Source organism: Tachypleus tridentatus, chromosome 13 (genome assembly GCF_004210375.1).
Source record: "Tachypleus tridentatus isolate NWPU-2018 chromosome 13, ASM421037v1, whole genome shotgun sequence".
In the NCBI taxonomy this organism is placed as follows: Eukaryota; Metazoa; Arthropoda; class Merostomata; order Xiphosura; family Limulidae; genus Tachypleus; species Tachypleus tridentatus.
Genome location: NC_134837.1, coordinates 232,005,296 through 232,024,012, shown reverse-complemented (window position 1 = coordinate 232,024,012; position 18,717 = coordinate 232,005,296). Strand labels below are relative to the sequence as shown.

The following is an 18,717-nucleotide window of genomic DNA, read 5'->3' as shown; positions in this document are numbered from 1 at the left end:
TCTGAGGGGCGCGGGTTCGCATCCTCGACGAGCCAAACATCATCGCCCTTTCAGCCGTGGGACGTTATAATGTGGCGGTCAATCCCACTATTCGTGGGTAAAAGAGTAGCCCAAGAGTTGGCGGTGGGTGGTGATGACTAGCTGCCTTCCCTCTAGTCTTACACTGCTAAATTAGGGACGGCTAGCACAGATAGCCCTCAAGTAGCTTCGTGCGAAATTTAAAAAAAAAAAAAATTCCTAAGTACAATGTACCCCAGTTTGTAAGCTACCAGGCAAATATACTTGAAATTATCTTCATAAAAGTTTTCCTCCTGTGCTTTGATCTAAGTGGTCCATCAATGTCCCGTTTATTACTATTAAGTCTCCGTCTGTAACCCTGATGCTGTCCATATACACGTGATTTAAATGTAGAATACATTGTAAAACATTACCACATCCATCAATGCCAAATTACAATTAAACATTCTCTAGTTCTGAACATAGCCCTTTAAGGATTTAGTTCTAAAATGGCACACACTACAATTATTCATTGTGACAGGGATATTGATGCGATGGTAGGCTTAACGACCAAAGTGTAAATTGTTTAACAGTTAAACGTAAAACCAGTATTTAATTTTAACAGTAATGGTCGAGACACAAGTTAAACTGCAAAAGAATACATTTTGTAGATTAATATAAAGGATATTTATGTGTAACTTTTGAATCGAATAATAAATAATATTTCCGAAAAATAATCTTTCGCTTTACTATTACATCACCGTTAGAAAGATATAATTGGACACAAGCGAAAGTGGAAAACAAACATTTCGTAATTTCAATACAGATGACACAACTAATAACAGTAATGTAAACATGCAGTATGTTCATACTTAAGAGGTGTCATTTCCCAGTGTGTCTGTGGTAAGTTTATATACTTATAATACTCTGGGATTTGATTCTCTGAGGTGAACAAGAGCAGTTAATGTACCAGTTATATGAAATGTTAAAAACAGCCAATCTTTAACATCGTACTTTTCAACCATTATTTTATCCTGATTACTATTATCACCATACCTTTCAACTATTACATTAGAATCTGAGCATCTTTATCACATTACTTTTCAACCACTGTGTTTTATCATAACCATACGTTTGTATGGAAGCAAATTTTGTCATTAGAATAGTAAGCTGGCAAACAATTCTTGTTTTTTTTTTTATTTCTTGCAAAGCTACTCGAGAGCTATGTGCGGTAGTCGTCCCGAATTCAGCAGTGTAAGACTAGAAGGCAAATAGTTGGTTAACATCAAACACTCCAAAACTACTATTTTACCAATAAATAAGTGAAGTGACAGTTACACTATAACGCTGAAAGGGTGACCATATTTGGTGATAAGAGTTCAAATCCGAGACCCGCAGATTGCAAGCCAATGACCCTAATCACCAGGTCTAACAATTTATAAGCATAAATAAATTTATCTTATATTTCATACTTACTTATAAATCATTGTTTGTTATTGTATTATTGTATTATGTTGTATTATTACACCATAGACTCTTTCGTTACCTTGCTTCACATCCATCAGATTCTGTCTTTACTGTTTTTAAACTAATATATTCTCTTCAGAGGCATTGTTTCCTTTACTCGGGGCGACTATTATGATTTATCATTATCAGTGTTTGTCTCCGATTTCTTAATGCTATGCAATGGCTCAGTGATATGTCTTTAGGCTTACGATGCTGAAATTAGGGTTTCGATACCCATGGTGGATAGTTTATTGTGTAGCTTTGTGCTTCACAAAAGCCAAACGGATTTCTCAAGTTTATTTCGTTCTTAAGAATTACCTTTATATTTTATTACAGTCATAATATCGCATTTTTCATATTTATCATTAACTTAAAGCTAGGTGAACAATGAGCTAAAACCAACACACCCAGAAGCTTAAAGAAATGAAACACAGGGACTAACGCTATAGTTAAAGTTGTAAGCATTAGCTCACACTGGATAAATATATGCGTCGTTAGCATAAAATTCGGTCACTTTATTTAAATTTTATTTTTAACTCCAAAATTCAGTCTGATTTGTTGAGTTTAATTATTGTGGCTGTTTAGTTTGATTAGTTGCATTTATTGGGCTTGATTTGTGGTATTCGTTGAGATATAAATAAGCAGCTTCTCTGTTTATGGGCCTTGTGTCTATTTCAGCTTATTAACTTCAGTGTTGAATACATAAAGGCCATAATATTTTACCAGATATGCATGCAGAAGATATTATTTGTTTTGTCAATACTTTTAGCTCACATATCACATGATTAGTTCTCACGTATTTATTATTTTGATATTTTACTATTTTTTGCTCTGAACATTTTCTGTGACTAAAGGTAGGTAAAGGAAAATTGTACGATTTTTTACCTTAAAACTTTGATTCAAAAAATTTCGTAAAACTAAGTAAAACTCGTCTTTGTATTATTATTGTGATTGCAACACTTTACAGCTGATCAACAGTTTTTTTGTTTTTTTTACTTAAAAGAAGGCTTAAGTTCGTAAAGCTAGCCATACCAACTGTGTGCACTTCATCTTCATTTTGAATTACAAACAAATATTTCCGTACATTCTTCAATGGCGAAAATTAATATAAGAAATTGAAATTCTTACGGTTTTTACAGGCTAATAGTTTCCTTTGCCTTCTATGGGCTCTCATTGAGAACAAATGATTTGGGAGGGAACCCATACCTCAATTTCTTCATCGCCGGTGTAATTGAGTATCCAGCTGCCATTACAGCAATGTTTTCAATCAAGCACCTTGGTCGTCGTAAACCTTTAATGGTCCTGATGGTCTCTGGTGGACTTGCCTGTGTGTTAACAATTCTAGTTCCAGCTTGTAAGTTACATATTTTCTACCTATTTTATGTTTTGCTACGTTTTTGTTTAAATATCAATATGTACGTTTTCGTTCAAAGATTAGAAAGGGTATATATTTTACTTATTTTTTGTTCAAATGTTTTAATCTTGTTAAGCATATATAAACACAGGAAACACTTAATGCATTTAATAACTTTAGTTAATCGAGTTTTCAATCAAAATTATACCACGCTGTTCAATTATTTTTACAATAAATAATAATTATAAACAATATTTTATCAAAGAGATTTTGATAGGAAATGGGCAGTTTTCCCAACGCCTGTACTGATAAGTTAACGCTTTTAAATATTAGGCGTTTGCTTTCTGTTATCCTGTGAACTACTAAATCAGTGCTATGAAGAATTACATGTTCCTTGCCATCTTGTATATTAATCAGAAATTTCAAAATCTTCTTGTTCTTAGTCACGTTTTGTCGATGTTTTTAAACATTGGACTGTTCTGAAGGTCTTTAATTTAAGGTTTAAGTATTGTTTGTCACCTTATATATTGGTAGGCCAGTAGTTTGAAGGATTAAATGTTCTCTGTCACCCTAAGTAATAATAAGACAGATCTTCTAAGGATTACATTGTGTTGTCACCTTATGATTTGTTTGATGTTGTTTTTTTCATTTCTGGCAAAGCTTCACGAAGGCTATCTGCGCTAACCATTCCTAATGTAGCAGTGTAAGACTAAAGAGAAGGCAGCTAATTATCATCACTCACAGCCAACTCTTGAGGCTACTTTTTTACCAACGTATAGTGAAACTGGCCGTCACAAAATAACGCCCCTACTGCTGAAAGAGCGAACAGATTACGAGCCAAGCGCTTTAACTATCTGGCCATGCCGGGCCATTAACCTATAAACTAAATATACACAAGTCATCGTTTTTTAGCACTAGATAATCTTTATCGCCCTGAAATAAACTCTTGGAAGGATTAAGTGATTTTTTCTTCTTGTGTACTTTAAAGTCAAATCCTGGAATGATTAAGTGTATGTTTCTTCCTGTGTACTTGTAAGTCAAATCTTGAAATGATTAAATGTATGTTTCTTCCTGTGTACTTGTAAGTCAAATCTTGAAATGATTAAGTGTATGTTTCTTCCTGTGTACTTGTAAGTCAAATTTTGGAATGATTAAGTGTATTTTTTCTTCCTTAGTACTTGTAAATCAGATTTTGAAAGAATTAAGTGTTTTTTTCATACCTCTAAAAACTAATTTTTTATCGTATTACATTAACGGGATTTTAAAGTTTCGTTGAGTTTAGCGAAACGTTTTGACACATTCAAGAGACAAACACAATCGTGAAGGAGAAAAAAATTCATAACTTTTAAAGATATATATGCGCGTGCCAGAGAGGCAAAGACTTGTTGTTAAAAATGGATTAAAATTTCTTTATTGGGCTAAAATTATAACGAATTTTCAATAAAATAGTTTCATTAAATAATCGGTATATTTATGCTCACGTTGCATTTTTCTACTTTTGCTAAATATTGCAAAAAAAACTAACTACAAGCTAATAGTAATTTGATAAACAACGATTTATAAGCATAAGAAAGTGTTTTATTTTTGGGAGAATATACTACATGTTTCGACAAAAAATGTTATGTCATCATAAGGTATGATCTAAACCTAAACGTAAATGGTTTATGTATGTACAGTAGAGATGGCTTAATCTGATGAAAAACTAATGAAGTCAAAACGTTGTTACTTGTTTTGTGCTTTTAAATAAAGGTTTCTAATGTCCATAGCAGCCAACTCTATTGTATTTATGTGTTTATTTCAAGGGAGTTCGTTGTCTTCGTGAATAAAACGTTTATATCCAAATGCAAAGGCAAAAGATGCAAGGACTTAATGTTAACGATGCTGCCATCTAGTGAAAAGATAATAGCTAAAGGTCAAAACTGGTCAAGAGTGTTAGTGAAAGTTAAGTGAATAAATTCAGCCACATTTCACTGATATTGTTAGAACCATTGTTACGATTTAGTGTCACACTAAACATGTTTGCTTTTTCAGCTATGGAGGCGTTATAATGTGATAGTAAATCCCGCTATTTGTTGATAAAAGAGTAGGGCAAGAGTTGGCGGTGGGTGGTGATGACTAGTTGCCTTCCCTCTAGTTTTACAGTGCTAAATTAGGGACGGCTAGCACAGACAGTCCTAGTGTAGCTTTGAGCAAAATTCAAAACAACCAACGATTTAGTGAAAGACCTTTTAATTTGATGAGTTATTGTTTGTAAACAGTCTATTTTATTTTATGTTTTATTTTAGGGTTGCTATAACATAAAAAAAAAGGTTCTGTCGAAATACGTTTATGTTTGTAAATCATCTTTTGTCGATTCACTATTATGTTAGAACAGTGTGCTTAAGTACACAAGTAATTGCAACTTTTAAGTTATTTTCCTTTTTCATTAACAGATCTCCACTGGTTGTTGATAGTTCTGACCATGTTTGGAAAATTTTGCGTCTCCGCTTCGTTTAGTATTATATATGTATACTCTGCTGAACTCTTCCCAACTGTTGTGCGAAACGTTGGGGTTGGGTCGAGCTCAATGTTTGCCCGTGTTGGATCGATGGTGGCTCCTTTTGTTAAAGAACTGGTAAGTCATCAGTTATTTCATGAAACCGTTATATACCTTGCAATTTGAATTCATAGTTTAGAGTTCAGAAAACTTGGAGAAAAACCGAATATATATATTTAACACTTATCAGTGATGTCGAGAAAACCCACTTGTAGATAAAATATACATGTAAAAACGGCTCGTTTGGGTTGAGAAACTACGTAAAAAATTTTCTCAACCCAAACGAGCCGTTTTTACATATATATTTAGCACTTATATTTTGTTAACGCTTCGTTCGTCTGTGCAATTTACCAACAAAACTTGTGACCTTATATTCTTCAGTATGTGTCTAACACTTTTCACGCGAGCTGGCTTAAATATACCTTTTGTATCATGTTGAAACAACTAAAATGTTTCCAATTTCTTCCCTATAGCTTTTTAACATTAGAAATAAGTTGTACAGGTTATTCATATAGTCATAGTGCACATTGTTTTATTATTGTTGTATACGTTGTTCTACTACTACTGTGTACATTATTTTATTACTGTACTGTACATAGTTTTATTAGTACCATGTGCATTCTTTATGTATCCCGCACATTCTTTTATGACAGTCGTGTACACTGTTTTACTATTACCGTGTGCGTTATTTTATTCCTATCGTGAACATTACTACCGCTCACATACTTTTATGACTATCGTGTACAATGTTTTATTACTGTAGTGTATATTGTTGTACTACTACTGCGCGCACAGCTTTATTACTACCACGTGATTTGTTTTATTACTACCGCTTACAATGATAAAAGCTGCGAACATGAGGTAGATCTTTTTCAGGAAATATGTTAGTAGATTAGCTAAGTTTCTAAGAATGGGTAGGTTAAAAAAATTTAACAAATACCGCTAATGTAGGATGAAATCAAAAACAAAAGAAGGGCAACGTTATCCCACAAGAACTAAATTATGGTTTTAATGTCCCCAAGTTGTGGGTCGGGACGCCCCTTGTTTGTTCATTTTAAACTTTAATTGTTTAAAGAGCAAAAATACACTGAGCTATTTACCGTGTCCACCGCTGGTAACAGAATCCCGGATTTTAATGCTGCAAGTCCATAGATTTACTGCTGTATCACCAAAGGGACAACCTTTAATGAAACAAAAGGTTTGATACCATAAGGATTAGCAAACAAGGAACGTTCGATTCCATTATCATACAAATGATCTAATCACAAGCAAATAAATAATACTTTAAAAGAAAAATGTTATTAATTACATACGTACATATATCATTATAAATAAAACCAAAAATAAAAAAAAATTAAAGTTTCAATCACACTAAAAAAATATCTCAATAATAATAACAGCTGAGGGGCACGTCGTGCATTGTTAGCTTACAACAATTTCACGTTCTTAGCTTCGAAAAATAGCTTATGGTTTACAAATTATTGAGAAATGTATATATGTATGAGAGGTGATCGGGGGTGCATACATGAGTAAATGATACAAGTGGCATTGTTCATAAGTATTTGTATATCTCCACATATTCTCATATGCATGCACGCACGCATACACAAAGTTATGGGAAAATATCTTTCATTTATTCTCTTTGAGAGAACTGTGCTAAGCCGATAAATAGATTCCATATCGTTTTTCTGTCTGTTCCACTTAACTGTCGGAGGCTCAGCATGGCCAGGTGATCAAGGCGCTCAACTTGTAATCCGAGGGTCGCGAGTTCGAATCCCCGTCACACCAAACATACTCGTCCTTTCAGCCATGGGGGCGTTAAAATGTGACGGTCAATCCTACTATTCGTTGGTAAAAGAGTAGCCCAAGAGTTGGCGGTGGGTGGTAATGACTAGTTGCCTTCCCTCTAGTCTTACACTGCTAAGTTAGAGACGGCTAGCGCAGACAGCCCTCGTGTAGCTTTGAGCGAAATTCAAAAACAAACAAATCCTCCTTGAAAATGGTTTTCAGCTTTCAGTCAACACTGAAAACTTATAAACACTCATCGACAGTCAAGATGGTTCTTGCACTTGTTGTTAGTTAATTTAGAAGCTCAAAGCTTCAAGACTCTCACTGTGTGATATGTCAGTATATGAGGACTTGATATTAATCGTAAATTGTAGTGGATAAGAAGGGGTTAGAAAAGTGTTATTAAACACTTGAAAAGTTTTAGTGCCATTTTTATTTCATTTTCAAGTATTCGTAGAAGATGAAAGTGTTCTTCAAGTTAGAAATTAGTTCTGTAGGTCAATTACACGTTGAAACTATAGGTCTCTTGGGGTTTTCAGGCTAGTGAATCTTAAATATGATGTAAAACAAGGTATTCTCGGTTCTTCGAGTAAGTCTCACACATATATTGGGAGTTCATCTGCATCCACTAATCTATTTACAATCTAATTTATGGAAGTTTGGAGTTCAATGTAGTAGTTATGCCCGGGGAGTTCTTATGTTATCTCAACTACATACAAATTATTACACCATGCGACTATGCTACTACCGTTATCCCTAGTATTACGTATTATAATTTATCTTTGACGATCCTCCGATCTTTTGTTATAGACATTACATATTACGGTTTCAAATAGCCAGAAATTTTAGTTTGAATTTAGAAGTTAATTAAATGTCGATATGTATTAAATTTATTATATTTGTAACAAGATTGATACACATAATTTTCTTTCTTAACACAAATATATTTTAATACACAAACAACAATACAGTTTATAATAACGGTTATTACAAATAATTATTTATATAAAAAATTTTACAAACTCATAAACATTGTTCAGTTTTCTATTAGGTATAGAACTAAATATTTTATAGACGGTTCAGGTCCACGACAAGCCAATTAATTCTGAGTTGATATTGATTCACTTCGGTTATGCTAGTTAGCATGACTGGCCTCACGCCGCTTATAAGCTGACTTTTTATCAACGAAGATATTTAATATCCTCGTAGAAATATTAACGTCCGAAACTAAATTACCGAAGTTAAACGGTTTGTAATGTTCAAAGTCTATAAACGTTCCTGGTCAAATGTCTGTAGTTTTCTGATTAATAAGTGTTTATCATAATTATAGCTTCCGAGGTTTATAGTATATGAACTACAGCAAACTAACAAGCTTCAGGTGAAGTTCTCTAAAGTTCAGTAGGCAACAATGTAAAGCATATATTATTGATTCTTACACTCGAGAATCTTCTACAAATTTAGAGAACAGGCTGAACGTGAGCAGTACACATTTAACAATAATAAGTTACATAATTCCTAAATATATATTAAACTGAAACAAACAAAGATATTGAAATAATATTAACTCTGTTACAGCAGGTTTAATGACGATGCCATGTCTATATTTAAACTATTTCAAGGTGTTTGTCATTTATGGTATTGTTGTGTTTAAACGTGTATTCACTAGTACTAACAGCATTCACAAAATGTGCAATATCGTATAATGCAAAGTTTCTAGTTGCAGTACCCACGTAAGGTTTAATGGTGTCATTGTTTTCTCTAGAAAGATCATCGAAATATATAATGAATTACTTTTCAAATATGCTATTTCTTTCGCAGTTACATATTAAATGTTTTGTTTTGTTTGTTTGTTTTAATTTCGCGCAAAGCTATACGCAGGCTATCTGCACTAGTCGTCCCTAATTTAGCAATGAAAAACTAGAGGGAAAGATAATATTTATTGACTGCACGAGTGTTTCTATCGGTTCTTTACATTTTTATATAAATTTTTAATCATCATCAAAATATCATTGACTAATAACAAACTTTTTATATATTGTTATTGTTTGTTAAAAAGTATAAAGCTTCATAAAGGCTATCTGTGCTGTGCCAACCACAGGTATTGAAACTCGCTTTCTAGTAGTATAAGTCCACAGACATACCGCAGTACTACTGGAAGGGGTGATGACGGTGTGCATCAGCCGTTATTATTTCTATTAAGATTATTTATGAGAAATTTGTCATCAATTTTGGTTTCAGTTGTTAATATTAGGCTTCCACTAACGATATATCAATAGCATTATTGTTATTAGTTGCCTCTTTAACCTTTTAATCCCTTATTTTCAATATAATTATTACTATTATTGGGTAATCTAAAATCGTTTCCAAGCGGGTCTACAGGATCCTGAAGTTTTCCTTATAGGGATTACGATAGGGAAAATAATAGCTAATTTGCCATCCTTAAAGAGTTGTCATAGTTTCAAAACTTTTATTATAAACATTCGTTACTTCTTTATTATTTTCATCTAATAAGAAATAAAGTCTATATAGTTTTGTGGGAGTTTGTTTTAGATGAAAAAGATCTGAATCTCCAAATTCGTCACATTATTATACAATCCATTCTTCGAAACGTCAAAATAAATTATTTGATATAATCTTTCGTGATTATTAGCATAGTCCACTAAATTTACTAAACCTAGCTGTTAAAAATGTCATTAATATTTGAAATAATTTAACTATCCATCTTTGAACTAAATATTGTAATATTCAATAGGATCACTCTCTCTCTCCCTCTCTCTATACCATAGTCAAATAGAACATTGGTGACCATGGTCTTCCACTGATCTTCTCTCTCTCTCTACGTTCTATATTCAAATAGGACATTGGTGATCGTGATTTCTTCTCCTTGAGCCACAATGAATTTCCAATGTCAATATATTAATCCATTTAGATAGGCTCCTAACCCAAGCCAAGCTCTGTCTTCCATGATCTCTCCTTTCTTCAATCTTTTCAGTTACCACTATACTTTCAATTTCTTCTTTCCTCATAACATTTTCTAGAAACTCCACCTGTTTCTTCCTTATGTTAGATAGCAACTTCTTCCTGCAACCTGCTCATGATGAAATATCTTCATTTGAAATGTAACTATCCAATATACCTTTAAGACCCGCCTTAAGAGCCACAAATCGATTTCTTCCGTTCTCTTTCCATACTTGGTGATACTGTCCAACATTCTGATGCATAAATGAGAATTGGTATAATACGCCAATACAAGACACTTAACTTCAACCCCATAGAAATTTTAATATTTTAAATATTTTTTACTGTAAGAGATGCTTCTTTTTTGTCATCCATATTCTCTATTTTATTTCTTGATCACTTTTATTACTGATGTTATCCAGTTTTCCAAATAGAAGAATTTTTTAGCTTTCCTTAACTTCTTCCTTGTAATTACAATTCATTCTGTTTTCTTACAGTTAATACTTAAATCATTTTTCTCATTTTCACTAACTTCTTTATCTAATAATTTTGCATATTCTCATCTGAATCAGCTACTGAATATATCATCAATATCATGAAAATCGGTTCGTTACTTACGAACCCTAATAAATTTTCAACCTCCACTAGAATTTTCTTGCTGTACAAATTAAATGAATCAAGTTCACAGCCTTGCCTAACGCCTCTTTTCCTATCTTCACTGCTATAATTTAGTCCCCATAAAGGTTTCTTTACAAGTTCAAGCTCTTTCAGCATGTTCATTAACTCCACATGCTTGAATCTATCAAAAGTTTAGGTATAATCAATATTACATAAGAAAAAGCCCTTCTTCATTTTTCTTGCCCTCTCTGAAAGCATTCATACCATGAAAATACCATTATCTTTAATAAAACTACATTAACCTTTTACAACATCTGATCCTTTTCTACTTCTAGCTCTCTTTATCAACACTTTCAATAGGATCTTTTACAAATGGCTCATGGTTCGATACTGTTCACATTCAATGGCTCCTGGTCTTTCTTGGAGAGCATAATAAAAATAGATTAACTAAGATTCTTGGATATTTTACAACTTTCATAAATCTCATTGATAATAGTTTTTAGTTTTTATATACCAAATTCTTCCAAGAATTTTTGTTCTACTTCAATTTCTTCTGGTCCATTAATTTTATTCGATTTTATTCTATTGATAGCTGTTCGTACTTCTGACTTAAGAATTTCCAATCCATACACGTTCTTTTAAACAGTTGGGTTTTCTTCATGAATGTCGTGAAATAACTCTTCAATGTACTCTGTCCATATTTTCAATATTTGTTCTCGTTCCATAATCACATCACCATTCTTAGATTTTATACATCTACTAGTAGTACGCCCTCCTTAACCTCTGACATATTTGATATTCTTGTACATTGATGTAACATCTTTATCCTGTTGTTTTTCTGCTTCTGTACGTTTTAAATTAAACTATATTTTCTTTTCTTCATTTCACACTGATCGAATTATCTTTTAAGTTTCTTATACTCTTTTGTATTAAGGGTTTTCATCCTCTTTCTATCTTCCATGGCCTCAAGGACTTTCTCTGTTCTCCATTTCTGTTTCTTTTGTCTTGATTTTAGTGGAATAACTGTTTTAACCAGAGCTTCTTTAAAATTTTTCTTCCTCTTCAAGTTCTTAAAAAATTGTTCTTAGCTGTAAATGTATACCTTTCCTTAATCAAGAATTTTCCCTTTAATTTTTTTGTTTGTTTGTAGTTAAACATAAAACTACACAAAGACTATCTGTTGTTTGACCACCACGAATTCTAAAACCCAGTGTTTAGAGCTATAAGTTTGCAAAGATATCGCTGCTCCACTAGGGAAATAAGTCTTTTGTTTGTTTTTTATTAATCAACATGCTACACAAAAAGCTATCTGTTCTGATAAGGTATACCTTATCAATGAGTTTCTCTAATTTAACACCACTTATTTTTGTAACTTTAGACATACGTCTCAAGACTTTTACTTTATGATATACATACTGCTCAAAAAAATTAAAGGAACAAGTAGTATTTCAGTTTATATTTCTCATAACTAAATTTGTGTATGAAAACTATATCCGCTCGTTTGCAAATGTATTTTTTAAGCTTAAGAGTGAAGTTTGAAGCAACTCAAACGAAACTGACTTCACTCAAGGAGAATGCAACTCAAGGTACCCTATATAATGCTGTTACGTGAAACTATGCATTCCTCATTAATTCTCGAAACAAACACCAACATGGATCTTTTGTGGCTTGTTTTGTCAGTGTATACCTTCATTTTGTGTATCCAAGCAGTCAGGCGCCATCTGACAGAGAACGAGGTGGCCAGGGTGGTCCAGATGCTGAGGGATGGCCAGACCTAAATGAGGGTGGCGCAGCGCGTCGACATGTCACCAAGCGTCATCAATCGTCTTTGGCGACACTACCAGAAGACGAACTCTTATGGCAGGAGACCAGGTCAAGGCCATCATTGCTGCACAACAGCCAAAGAGGGCCGCTATCTCGTGACTACCGCTCTGCGGGACAAGTTAGCTACGGCTCGGTCACTAATAAATGACCTTCAGCATTCCACTGGAACCCGTGTGTCGACCCAAACAGTTCGCAGTAGTCTGCATGAAGGACGCCTTAGGATCAGACGACTGGCAAGATGCGTTATTCTGATAGCGCAACACCATACAGCCAGGCTGGAGTTTGCTCATCAGCACTTGGACTGAAAACTTCGTTAATGGGCCACAGTGCTGTAGACAGACGAGAGCAGGTTCACTGAGTCTCGTGATGATGGACGTGCGAGAGTGTGGAAACGCCGAGGAGAGTGATTTTCCGCTTGTAACATTGTGCAAGTCGACGCTTATGGAAGAGGTTCTGTAATGGTCTGGGCAGGCATATACTTGGGTGGCCGCTCAGACTTACTCATACTCAACAGGCGTGCTCTGAACACACGATAAAGAGACGAAATTTTGGAACCCATTGTGAGGCCTTCTGCCGGCAGTGTCGGCGATGGGTTCATTTTCATGCAAGTTAACGCACTAGCCCGTGTCACTAGACTGTGTATGGACTTCCTTGACGAGGGAAAGAATAGAAACTTTTGAGTGGCTCGCCAGATCTTCAGATTTAAATCTGATTGAAAATTGTTGGGATTGTTAGTGAATGCCAGCACCCTCCTCAGAATTTATAGGAACTCCAACGAGCCCTGGTAGACGAGTGCACTGCCGTATCCAAAGATAACATCGATAGACTGATTCGAAGTGTGCCAATTCAATGTCAGGAGTGTGTCACAGCCCGTTGAGGCCACACTAGATATTGAATGTTTTAAATATTTCTTGAATAAACGCATGTAGTGACATGTTTAAAGTAATGTTTCATATGGGATATCAGTTTTGGTAATATTGGTCATTTTAAAAAATTTATTTCTCCATTTTTTACCATTCATCACACATTAAAAAATGGATACAGATGGAACTGAAATGAGGCACGTTACCTAAAAAATAAAAATATTGTCACATTTGGAACACTGAGATAAATTATATAAGAAAACGTACTTGTTCCTTTAATTCTTTTAGCAGTTTAATTTTATATGACTTATTGTCAGTTTATTTTACTTTTTAATCTTCTTCTAATATCTACAATGAATGATTCTCTTCTTTCCGGATATTTTAATGTTTACTTGTAATACTTATTTTACCTGTTTTACCACCCAATGTTTTATTTACTATTCCTGTTTTTTTAATAATTTCATCAATTAAATCAGGTTTATTAATTAATTCGGATAGTAATACAAATTTTTCTTTTTCGAAAAACGAAACATCTAATCCTTCATCTAAATCAACACTATATGTTCAGATTCTTTGATAGATATTTATTCCAACAGAGGTTCGAATTTTGGTATTGTAATGTTATGAATCTCTTCTAAGTTTTTAAATTTTTTTACTAGAAGAATGACTTAAGATTGTAACTTTTAAATTACTGGTTTATAACACTTTGTTATTAAGTCTTCATATCTTGCTTCAACTAATGATTATGCTTCATTCTTACTTCTTTGTTTAATTTTTATAGTTGCTTTATCTTCTTCACTGCTCATTTATTTACGTTGAATTTATACTTAATGGTATCTAACTTAAATAAATGACAGAAATTAAAGGTTATATAGAACAAGAAGCGTTTGAATGTCTTAATCAAATTATTTTATTACGTAGACATCTACTCACACCTTTAACTGTTGACACATCTGGTCGTGGAAAAGCAAATTTGTTGTTAAATCTAAACTATGATGACTTAAAATATGAAAGCCTTATTTACATGCAAAAGAATTAGGGGATCCTAAATATTAAAAATTACAGGAAATCTGAAAATATATCAGAAAAAAAATAAGGAAAAGAAACTTATAGAATTACATAAGAAATTCAAGAGAGAATCATTCTTCCCTAATAACTTAAAACATATACTGGTCTGACTTGTCCTGCTAATTCGGGGATTCTGCTACAACCTGACGACAAACATCTCGTATATGGTTGCCGACTGGGCAAGCTACTCCGCTAAAAATTCTTGACTTATAAAACTAACGACTGATTCCAAGTTAGTTGGGATTGAGGAGGAGGTTAGTCGAGCATACATAAAAGGTTTTGATGGCTTGTATTCAGTGAACAAAAATGTCGTTGTTTTTTGTTATTGCATAACTGAAAATGAATATTATTCTCTACTAACTTACAACGTATATAATATATGTCGACAGCCCAGGTTAAATTGTCGTTTTTGATAATTACATAACTGAAAAGGAATAAAATAGAAAAATTGACTTGTTTATCAGAGGAAGAAAGAAAATGTATTAATACTTTATTTATCATAGTATTAGTACTTTACTCCAATTAGTATCAAAACGTAATAACTGCACCTTTTTCTTAAACTCCAAGACGGAGGAGCAAACAGATCGTTAGAGAAAGTGATAAATCTAAGAATGTTAAATAATTTAATTAAATATTTAAACAGTGAGTTTGTGTGAGTTTTCTTATAGCAAAGCCACAAAGGGCTATCTGCTCAGCTCACCGAGGGAATCGAACCTCTGATTTTAGCGTTATAAATCCAGAGACATACCGCTGTACTAGCGGGGGGCAAATATTTAAACAAACTTTAAAGGAGAATATTCTTTTAGTATATCTTAAATATTCTAAAATGAGATATAAAAGAATTTTACGTTCATTGTAAATGATGAAGTAATGTTTTCAAAAATATATTTGTATATCGGAGAGGTTATAAGTCCTATTCTAATGTTACTATAGTTATTACATGTTTTAAACTTTATTCCATGTTTCTGATTGTTATTGCCTTCTTAGCAGCATTGAGAATTTAGCCAATGTCATTGAAATAACTAATAAATATCTAACATATTTATTAAAAAAGAATAATAGAAACGTTCTTATAACATTTAGAAATAAGAGCTAAGTTTATTTAATTGTCAAAATATTACTGAAAGTGAAAGTTTTCATATAATTATTTGCATACTTTCCAAGAGAGAAATACATTAAGCATACAAAATTAAATAGATACGTATAAGAAGATAAGGTTATCTTGTTGCTTGGATATGAGATAAATTTAATCCTCCGAAATATGTTTATCTGGATTTCAGTATTGTGGGCTCTTTACCAACTTCAAAAACGTCTAACTAGAGGTAATCATGGTGTTAATGGAGAAAGCATATAGGAAACATGATATTGCTTATAGTAAATCAAAAGCTAAGATGATTGACATATTGCAGTTCAAAATACGAATGGCTTTCAAGGCTCAATTTTAAGTTAACGAATTTCCAGATAACTTGTAAAACCAGTTATTGTTTGTTTGTTTGTTTTTGGAATTTCGCACAAAGCTACTCGAGGGCTATCTGTGCTAGCCGTCCCTAATTTAGCAGTGTAAGACTAGAGGGAAGGCAGCTAGTCATTCACTTTACCAACGAATAGTGGGATTGAACATTATAACGCCCCACGGCTGGGAGGACGAGCATGTTTGGCGCGACAACCCGCGACCCTCAGATTACGAACTCACGCCTTAACGCGCTAGGCCATGCCGGGCCTTAAACCAGTTATTAAAACTAGGCCTCGCCATTTCATTCATTTTTCACTTTAACGTATAAAATAAAAGCTGAAACAGACAATATACTAAAGAAGCTTCCCCAAACAATGGAAGACCTATAACCAAAAGTATTTGTTTGTCTGTTTATAATTAACCACAAAGCTAAAATGAGGTCTCTATTCTCTGACCATCACAGGTATCGAAGTCTGGTTTCTAGCGTGTAACTTCGTCGTTATATCGCTGTACCTGCCGTGGGGAGTCAAATGAATATGTAAAGTTTGTGGTACAAATTGAAAGACGTATATTATTTGCGATAGAAATGTTTTAAGGTGTGTAATTATTAAAAAGAAAAAGCAATTATTTAAAAAACAACATAATTCTTACATCAACAAGATGATTGTATTTGAAACGCAAACCAATTATATGTAAATTTTAAAAAAGTTATCATGTCACATACTAGCAATGAATGGCACGCAGACTTAAATGATATGAATCAGTTTGAAGCTTATACTATCAGTTATAACTTAGACAGATATACATATTTTTAGTTAATTTGTCTGGCTTCTTTCAATCAAAATAATCGTGGGTGAAGAAAAAAACAACAGTTTGGCTTGTTATGAATTTCACGCAAAGCTTATAAAAAATAGCAAGTTTAAACCGTCCACCTCGAAATTTGGGGTTACTAGTGGGATTGGCCGTCATATTATGACTTCCTCACGGCTCAAAGAGCGAGCATTTTCGATGACTCGAACCTGCTATCCTCAGTTTGCGAGTAGAGTGCCTTAACCATCAGGTCATGCCATGTCCAGAACAAGGTCATTCAAAAGTGTTTTCCAAGACAGAAATTCAAAAAAAGTGCAAACTCTTAAAGGAACAAAATTTGTTAATGAATAAGCTAAAATATATTTAGTTAATACATTGTTTACTGGTTTACAACTGAAATTTCAGACTCTTGAAAAATTTATTGTTTATTTTCAATTTCGCGCAAAGAGGAATCCTAGTTCTTCATCACTCAGTTACAGTCAAGAGGAAGATACAATAAGACGAAAATGAGATTATACGCTGTCTTTGCATCATTCACTCGAATGGAATAAATGAAATATTTTTTTTTTATAACTTTGTAAGTGTGCGTATGAAAATAGGCGGACATATATACAAGCTTATGCATAAGCTCATATGTATATTTTCCTTGTATATCCACAAATATATATACAAAACAAAAACAACATTAAAATGAGATAAAAATTCAAAATTATTCATCCATTACCAGTCCTCGTTGTATCCTCACGTTATAACGGATCATATCTTTGTCATAGCATCAACACCTTGTGGATATTCCATCTAGCAGACAGTATCCAACACCGATATAAAACTCTTGAACTATTGCAAATAACCTTTTCATAAACTAAAGTAGCATTTAAATTACTGGTAAATATCTAGCCAGGTTAAGCACTAGTATACCAACGTAACAGAAGGTTCCTGAATAAGATAATTCTTAAATAGGAAAAAGGAGAAAGGTGTGATAAATCAACACCTTAACATAATTATCCACCAAATACATCAATCAATACATGTATTGCTATGAAATACATTAATTGTCCATAGGAAATTAAAAATAAGCACTAGAAACAATAATAAACTTAATATATAAAAATAAGATTATAATGAGATCAAAATTTAAAATTATTCTTTCAATACCAATCCTCATTATCATCCTTAAATCATAATGGATAATGTTTGTGGCCACAGCATCCAAATACGTTAGTAAATGAAAGAGGTGAGGTTGGGAGTTTTACGACAGCTTAATAGTACTTTAAGGTTATTTCTAAATATTAACTACCTTCCCACAATTCGCTACAGACAGTAAAAGATATTAAAGATAAGACTTTGTGAGTACAAGCATTCAACTCCAATCCTTAACTGATTCTAGTTAGTTGTTGGAAAATTTAGCATCAAGATTTTGTCTGATAGATGGAATATCCCCAAAGCGTTTGGCTGCTTTGACAACAGACATATTTTGCTATTACTTTAGGATAACAACGAGGACTGTTAATGACAGAATAATTTTGAATTTTGGTGTCAGAAAACTTTAAGGAGTTTATATGCATATATATACACATACACACTTCAACGATTCCTTCGTTCCTTTGTTTGAGGTTAAGCACAAAACTAAACAATGGGCTATCTCTGCTTTACTACCACAGATATCGAAATCCGGTTCTTAGCGTTATAAGTCCGCAGACTTCCCGCTGAGCCACTGGAAGGAACTTTTTTTTAGCTTCGGTGAAACAACGTAAAGCATGTAGCCTACAATGCTAAAATTTAGAGCTCGATTTCCAACGGTGAACATATAGATAGCTCGGTTTGACAAACAAACAATCTTTTTTATTATTTATTTCATTCTTCAGACACCAGTAAATTATCTATTATCGTGCTTTAGGAGTGTAACGTTACAACCTTACTTATCTGTTATTACTATTGATAT

The 18,717-nt window shown here is 33.2% G+C and overlaps 1 protein-coding gene and 1 long non-coding RNA gene across 6 annotated transcripts in view; one reads left to right on the top strand and one right to left on the bottom strand.

Moving 5' to 3' along the window:
- The window catches only part of LOC143239255 (uncharacterized), a 47,388-nt gene that overhangs the window by 1,200 nt on the left and 27,471 nt on the right, over positions 1-18,717 (bottom strand). The window contains exon 2 of one of the 2 annotated variants that reach the window (XR_013021082.1): positions 6,494-6,574. This is a non-coding gene — a long non-coding RNA (uncharacterized LOC143239255). Of the gene's footprint in view, positions 1-5,753; positions 6,575-18,717 lie in introns of those variants that run through there. The other variant, XR_013021081.1, reaches the window with a different exon arrangement.
- LOC143239253 (organic cation transporter protein-like) overlaps positions 1-18,717 on the top strand; it is a 45,789-nt gene that overhangs the window by 19,500 nt on the left and 7,572 nt on the right. For all 4 annotated transcript variants that reach the window (XM_076480165.1, XM_076480161.1, XM_076480162.1 and 1 more), the window contains exons 8-9: positions 2,643-2,857; positions 5,290-5,471. In XM_076480165.1, the coding sequence (XP_076336280.1) occupies positions 2,643-2,857; positions 5,290-5,471 (397 nt within the window). The remainder of the gene's footprint in view (positions 1-2,642; positions 2,858-5,289; positions 5,472-18,717) is intronic.